We start from the raw sequence: 7,851 nt of genomic DNA on the forward strand, positions 1-7,851 counted from the left end.
ACGTAAGTCAATTCCCCAACTTATTCATTAATTCAAAAATGTCATCAATTTCACTTATCATCGACTCTTTAAAAAATATGATCACATTCATATCTCTCATCTTATCCCATTTGTTTCATCATCCACGGCCCGACTTCTCCCATAAGTCAGGCCGTGGACCCACCACCAAGAGCGTCGCTGCCAGAATCACTGGCAACGATGTTGGGGTCGTGATGAGGCGGCTGCGGCTGCCTCATCACGAGCCGTTCTCGCAGGACTCTGTCGAGAACATCGAAGGCATCTTCGAGGGGGCGGAGCCGGTGCTGGAGGAGGTGAGGGAGGCGTTTCGGACGTTCGACGAGAACGACGACGGGTTCGTGGATGCGGAGGAGTTGGAGAAGGTAATGAGCTCGCTAGGGTTGGTGGGGTTGTCTCAACAAGAGTGTGAGAGGATGATAATGGTGTTTGATGATGATGGTGATGGGAGGATTAGTTTTGGGGAGTTTGTGAAGCTTATTGAGGAAAGTTTTTGTTGCTAGTTTAGTTGTTGGTTGTAAATTGTAATCAACTCTCAAGTCTTTGTGGGACAATGTTAAACTTTATGTGAATCTTAGAGAATGTAAATATATGTGAATCTTAAATTTCAAACATCCTAATCCGATGAAAATTTGAAAACCAAAAATAATTTTTTTTAATTATTATGTACACCATATAAGGTTAGATGTTAAAATAGAATATTACTACTGTTTGAGTAAATATAATATTTGAATATAATAATTAAGACAAGTATGTGAAATGAAGGAAAACTATTAGGATAAAAAAAAAATTTCGTATGATAAATGGGACAATGTTAAACTTTATGATTCTGGGACACATATATGTTCTCAGCAAGTGACTTGAATATTTCGTCATGAAATAATTGCAAATAAAATTAAATTTCATTATTTTACTAATTAATTTTAAAATTACCACCATATGTACAGAAAATGGGCCTTGAAATTAAAATACTGTTGGACCTAGGCCTATAAACTAGTAAACTACCCAAACCAATTTTCATTTATTTTGGGTATATATACAGGGAGATGATCAAAGCATAACTAATATTAAGTGTATAACCAGAGAACAAATCTTAGCTACATATTATCTTAATCCAATGACTAAAATAAGTAAACATTTTTAGTTAATAAAAATTGCATAGGGGTATTTTAGGAAATCAACATTGTTCTCATATTTTCACATACACACACCATTCACGCTCACACATAAACACACACTCTCTCCTTCTCCCACGAAGGAGGTGGCGGAGCAGCTTGCACCTCATCTCCTCGTCGATTGTTAGCTTCGTTTCTTCTTCGTACCGATTTTTTAGGTGTCGTTTTCAGAGTTGTGCTATGGTCGTATTCCAGCTAATTTTTATTTATTAGTTTGCTGACTTTTTTTGAAGATTGGATTTTTTCAAATCGATTAGCAAATTCTATTTTTCCTACCTTCTTCGAATTTTCTCTGAGTGTCGATCAAGCAAACAAGCTCTTGTCGCAATGTGCAGCGAAAAAAACGACGGCAATTTGGTTTTTGGATTGAATCACGTTTCAGCTGAAAAGAAGGGCCAAAAATTGACCCTCTTTGAAGATCTTCTTCAGGATTCAGACGCTGTAAATTCGAATAGTGATGTATTCAACGGCAATTCTTGCCCCTCCGACTGCGAGAGCGGCGTTTCCGGCGCCGAAAACAAGATCGGAAATTCAGTTGAAAATGGCGGTGGGGAGGAGATTTATGGGATAATTATGAAATTCTAATCAATGATGTTGTTGCACCCACCCCAAATTTGTCTTCTTGTTCGATGGAGAGCCCGAGTGCAACCCGCAGGTGTTTCAGGTCAATGGGAATGTTAAGCAGCCCGCAGGTGTTTCAATGAAGTATATTGTGCATTACAGTGATGTATATTGTGCATTATAGTGATGTATATTTCTGCATGCTTATAGTGTATTGTTTTTCATTTTAGGGAAGTATATTGAGCAATTAGTGAACTACAATATGCTTACAGAGAAGTGTGTTGAGCATGCCTTGACATGGAGTATATTGCGCATATAGCGATGTATATTGTGCATTACAGTGATGTATATTGTGCATTACAGTGATGCATATTTCTGCATGCTTATAGTGAATTGTTTTTCATTTTAGGGAAGTATATTGAGCAATTAGTGAACTACAATATGCTTACAATGAAGTTTATTGAGCATGCATTGACATGGAGTATATTGACCATATAGTGATGTATATTGTACATTACAATGATGTATATTGTGCATTACAGTGATGTATATTTCTGCATGTTTATAGTGAATTGTTTTTCATTTTAGGGAAGTATATTGAGCAATTAGTGAGCTACAATATGCTTACAGTGAAGTGTATTGAGCATGCCTTGACATGGAGTATATTGAGCATATAGTGATGTATATTTCTGCATGCTTATAGTGAATTGTTTTTCATTTTAGGGAAGTATATTGAGCAATTAGTGAACTACAATATGCTTACAGTGAAGTGTATTGAGCATGCCTTGACATGGACTATATTGAGCATATAGTGATGTATATTGTGCATTATAGTGATGTATATTTCTGCATGCTTATAGTGAATTATTTTTCATTTTAGGGAAGTATATTGTTCATATAGTGAAGTATATTTTGCATGCCTTATAGTGATTTTAATATGTTATTTATTATATATATATATATAATTATAATTTTTATAAGTAGAAACAAATTACTAGTATTGCATAATCGTTTACTCATTTTCTTATGGAAATAATTAATAGTATAGAAAATAAAATTAATGAAAAGAGGGAAAAATGTATCTATTGAAATTAAAAAGTTTCACTTTCCAGTTTGTAGGACCCCATATCCTCACCTAAACCATAGTATCAAAACATTTTTTTTTTGGAAAAAGACAAATATAATCTCTGGTGGTTGCTTATTTATTTGATTGAATGCACAACTTTACATACATTGTAACAAAAAGAAATTAGTCACTTCTTTTTAATCATGTGACAATACTACTACTTTCTTCTACTACTATTAAAGACAATACGTGTAGCTTGATACTTTTCTCTATTATCTTCTTCCATTCCAAATTCTAAGTTAATTGATTCATATTTATTTTTTGAGATATTCTAAAGTTATTTATTCTAAGTCCTAAGTTAATTGATTCATATTTATTTTTTGAGATATTCAAAAGTTATTTTTTTGAGATAGTTAGAAGTTAATCGATTCATATAAGAAACTTTATTCTTTTAGCAATTATCAACATGTTTATTACTCTCCACTATTCTTTTAGCAAAAATAGAATCTAAGAAGTTATATCTGTTTTATTTATTTTTTTTCGAGATATTTCAAAGTTAATCGATTCATATGAGAAATTTTATTCTTTTAGCACAAAATCTAAAACACATATACTATGTCAAAGATTTGAGTAACCATAGCCAAGAAACCATTATTGACCCTCTTTTAAAAAGAAACAATTTCTCATACTCTAAATCCATCTCATTTCATTGCATCTTCATTCTTCAACATACAAATGAGAAATCTTACAACACCACCAAAAAAATGGTGCTCCATTTTGGAATCATTCTCCAAAGACTTTTTCAGGGCTTATATCTAAAACAAACAGCCCTGAAATCATAGGAATATTACATATGAAAAACATATTTACACCTCCAAACAAAACATGACAAAACTATATTAAAAAACACACTATCATTTCCAAATCTTGACAAAACCCTATGCAGCAACCATGGCATTGCCTTCCTTGAGCTCAACCTTGCTAAACGAGGTCGATTTCACAGCTCCAGCCATTTCTCGCACCTCCAAATCCTTCGATATAAGATCCATCGATGACAATGCCACGAGCTCCTTCTCCTCCAAACCCTTAGCCGGGGCGAGGGAGCATCGCTCCTTTCCATACTTCGCCAACGCATCCTTGAATTTCTTGATCTACACACAAACAATCACAACCGCAAGTCAAAATCTGCATCCAAACATCACAAATTGATGCAATTCTTGTTCCAATTCAATTGAAGAAATCGCTTACGGTTGCATTGGTGCAGCTGAAGCTGCACACTTTCCCATCTGCACCTCTATAGAATCTGAAGAAGGGCAAGACATGAACATGGAGGGCATAGCACATGGGTTTGTGCTCTTCATAATTCACAGTGAGGAAAATGGTGTTGGGGTTTGATTCAGCAAGCTGACAGATCTGCCCACACATATGTACACAACAAATCAAATCAAGAAACAATTATTGAAGTAAAAATTCAATCTTGATTTTAAACCCCCCCCCCCCCCAAATTTTCACCTTTGGATGCAAAGCTTTACACCCTCCACAGCCAGGAGAGAAGAAATTCAGAACAACCAATCCATCACCAGCATTCCTCAAACCCTCCACCAATTCTTGAGCTGATTCAATCTCAATCACATTAGGTTGCAGAGATTTCTCCCACCATTTTTTTGCTTTTGGAAATGAAATCGTTCCTTGTGCCTTCACAATTAACAAGACATCACTATCAAAAACATGAAATGCCAAATTTGGGGGGTTTTTCAATCATCCCAAATCAAAGCTTGAAAACAGATACTCACATAAACAGGGTCCAAATTTGGGGCTTTGTTGCTCCAATTGGTGACGAAGCCTCTCTGATCTGGGAAATCGAGAGTGTTCCCCCAAATTTCCTTCGAATTAGGGTTCCTAAACTGCAAACCCCCAATCGAGGACCCTTTCTCTCGATTGCTCACGATCAGGCTGCTTGAACCAGAAACAGAGAAGGCAGCTGGTAGACACGACATGATTTTTCACCGAATTTTTAAAGAAATAGAAACTACAAAAACAAATACCATGAAACGAAATAGAAAACCCAAAAAATTTTCCTTTTTGTGGATGAAGAACCCTCACTTTTCTCGTTTACAATCAAGAAGAAATCAACTCAGAAACTTGTGTTCAAAGAGACGAATCAAGGAAAAGGAATTTGATGTAGTTTTCTTCTTCTGATTGTTTCTCTTGTTGGCGAGAAAAAGGTTGGGATGAATTGAAAGGGGTTTGTGATTTTGTGAATTTGAAGCTTCGGAAATACAGAAGCGTGAAGTGAAAGAATTGGGATACAAATAGTGAAGAGAGAGAGAATGGATAAAATTACAAAAAAAAGTTTATCCAAATTTAAAATGTTTCCTTTTTGTCTATTTTAATTTAAATAATTTCCTGGAATTTAGTAATCTGATAATTGATTTTATTTTATTTTGATAATTGTTGATTTGATTAAATGGATTATTTAAATTCGGGTAAATTGTCAATATAAATTAAATTTGATCATGGATTAATAGTCAAATTCTAGTTTTACCTTTTTCAAAAGCTGAATTATAAATAACAAAGTTTGCAATTATTTCATCTGTCTCGTTTCGATGAAATATGTAATGAGATGTAACCAGTTTTAAACACAGAAATGTTATAACTATATTAGAAATGTAAACTTATTTTTTAGATGACATTACTCCTTCCGTGCCGTCCCATCAAGTCTTGTTTCACTTTTACCACAAATGATAAGTGAGACTCATATTCAACTAACTTATTCAACTCATTTTTTTTTACATTTTTTAAATCTCGTGTCATAACTAAATATGACTCATATTCCAGGACGGACCAAAACGGACGGAGTATTATGCAACGAATAATTTGTTTAAAGTCGCCCGTCAAATCATCACAAATTTCTTTAGAAAACAGCCGGATGTGATGCATACATGCAAATTTTATTATTTATAATCTGGCTTTTGGTAAATGTAAACAAACCAAAATTTGATCATTTTCCTAATTTATTTGAAATATATTCTACTAATAATTTCGTTTCTAAGTTTTTAAGTTTTTAACTCATCCCATATCTGTTTTTAAGAAGATATTCTTTATAATATATTGACTGACCTAACTTCGGAAATTTATCCAGAATTAATAATTTTACTAGTTTTAAAATATAATATTCCCCATTTCGAATAGAATGGTAATGCAGTTGCTAATACAGTTAGTTAATGGGACTTTTTATTTTATTCAAATCAGAAATTTAATTTGCGTATAATTTGTTATTAGAAAGTGGATAAGAATTGATTAATTTTATAGATTTTGGTCAGGTTTGTGTTTTTGGCAGTTTTGGAATATTTTGGGTGATGTGGAGTATAATATTTTTGTATTTTATGATTTCTGTGGTTGGTTTTAAATTTGAATCCTTCTATATATATCATTATCAAGGGAGATTTCCAAATTTAATTAATAGTAAATTGATCTTAATAGAAACTTTATGACAAATACTAGATTAAGTAGTCTATTAAAATAACAGTAAATGTGAAAACATTAAATTTAACTTCAAATTTGAGACGAAAACTATGCAAAAATTATAAAAACCAGTTACTTAAAAAATTGACTAATTGATGTTATCAATACAAAAGGAAGTACTTAATTGTTATTTATATAAAAGTAAATATTAAATAGGAATAACAGTTTTTAATCTAAAATGTATTTTTTATATTTAATTTTGAAAATTACATACTCCATCTGTCCCATTAAAAATGAAACGTTTTCCTTTTTTATTTGTCCCATTAAAAATGAAACATTTCTAAAAACGGAAACAACATTTTCTCTACTTTTTCTTCTCTCTTCATTAACTCACAAAATAACATTACACAAAATCTTGTGCCGAAAAACAAATGTTGCATATTTAATGGGACGGAGGGAGTATTATTTAAGAACCATTTTCCTTATCATTCCAATTTTAAATTTGAAATACTACTACCATTTTTTTATCTTTGTTTTTAGCTTCTTTTTGTTTATTCGTTTAGCTGCTCAATCAACCTTCCAAAAACAACAAATGCTGCATCGATTTCACCGCAGCTTGCATACATATGAATCCATGAGTTCTTCAATGTGACTGACAAGAATCGGCTTCTTACGGTAACTGAAATACTCGAAAACATACGAATGAATAAACGAGGAATAAGCGCAAGACTACCTTCGACCTCCCTTTTTTCTCGCATCCAGCAATCGTTGTAGTCTACGAGGCCACGTTCCTCTCCCAAATATCGCCCGTGCTCCATCGAAATCTCCACACCTAGAGCTCCCCAAAAGCAAGGAATTATTCCATGTGACAATGCACCGCTTAGACATTTCATCGAACACGTTCTCCGCTTTAACAGCTCCATCTCCCTCACCTTTCTTAACATAAAAATCAACCAAACTGCTTTAAAACGAGCACATTCGAGCAAAATCCTCTCTTCAAAACCTTCCCGTGCGCTTGCATTCCGTGGGTGGTTTGGTTTCAGAGCTCGGGCTCGGCATTTGATCGAACAGCTGGTGGGCGATGGGGAAATTGTTGTGGGCCGTGTAAAGGGCCAATAAATTAACGAGAAGGAATCTATAGCCCTTCCATTTAGCCCAAAAAACAGAAAAAAATGATTTTAAAAGCCCATTTAGCCCAGAATAAAAGTGGCCCATGCAGGTCTCGAACCTGCGACCTTGGCGTTATTAGCACCACGCTCTAACCAACTGAGCTAATGGGCCACTTGTGATTCCTGACTTTTTATTTTGATACTATTAATTTAGGAGTATATAATATACTTATTCCATATGTCTAAAATTATACTATAAAGATTACAATATACTAAAAATGTGATGACAACCACTGAAAAATCGACTTGACATCTTATTGAAGGGGGATGTATTGAATAATTTCGAGACTCAAATTTGCTTGAAAAGATCATAAAATATGTGGGACAACTTTAGTATATACACTTTTAACAAATTAAACTAAATTAACGAGTAATAATGAAAGATAAAGTCAAACCCATT

General features: G+C 33.7%; 2 protein-coding genes and 1 non-coding gene across 3 annotated transcripts; 1 reads left to right on the forward strand and 2 right to left on the reverse strand.

Annotated features, from left to right (window-relative positions):
* LOC121791965 (probable calcium-binding protein CML46) lies at window positions 1-589 on the forward strand. The gene has a single exon (XM_042189759.1). It carries the CDS (start codon window positions 39-41, stop codon window positions 516-518), a length of 480 nt encoding a protein of 159 aa, XP_042045693.1. The 5' UTR covers window positions 1-38; the 3' UTR covers window positions 519-589.
* A 2,914-nt stretch (window positions 590-3,503) lies between these two features.
* Window positions 3,504-5,115, reverse strand: LOC121791963 (thioredoxin-like 1-2, chloroplastic). Its single transcript, XM_042189757.1, has 4 exons — window positions 4,611-5,115; window positions 4,330-4,512; window positions 4,066-4,230; window positions 3,504-3,968 (listed from the first exon to the last, which is right to left on the reverse strand). The coding sequence occupies exons 1-4, from the start codon at window positions 4,812-4,814 to the stop codon at window positions 3,756-3,758; spliced, it is 765 nt and encodes a 254-aa protein (XP_042045691.1). The 5' UTR covers window positions 4,815-5,115; the 3' UTR covers window positions 3,504-3,755.
* A 2,374-nt stretch (window positions 5,116-7,489) lies between these two features.
* On the reverse strand, window positions 7,490-7,563 carry TRNAI-AAU. The gene has a single exon. It is a non-coding gene; the product is annotated as a tRNA-Ile (tRNA).
* Window positions 7,564-7,851: the final 288 nt, after the last annotated feature.

Source organism: Salvia splendens, unplaced genomic scaffold (assembly GCF_004379255.2).
Source record: "Salvia splendens isolate huo1 unplaced genomic scaffold, SspV2 ctg98, whole genome shotgun sequence".
NCBI classification, from domain to species: domain Eukaryota; kingdom Viridiplantae; phylum Streptophyta; class Magnoliopsida; order Lamiales; family Lamiaceae; genus Salvia; species Salvia splendens.

Coding starts and splice junctions, on each gene's coding strand:
- LOC121791965 (XM_042189759.1), top strand. CDS start 39: ATGTCATCAATTTCACTTATCATCGACTCTTTAAAAAATATGATCACA.
- LOC121791963 (XM_042189757.1), bottom strand. CDS start 4,814: ATGTCGTGTCTACCAGCTGCCTTCTCTGTTTCTGGTTCAAGCAGCCTG. Junction 4,513..4,610: donor CAAATTTGGACCCTGTTTAT/GTGAGTATCTGT, acceptor TTAATTGTGAAG/GCACAAGGAACGATTTCATT. Junction 4,231..4,329: donor GTAAAGCTTTGCATCCAAAG/GTGAAAATTTGG, acceptor ATGTGTGGGCAG/ATCTGTCAGCTTGCTGAATC.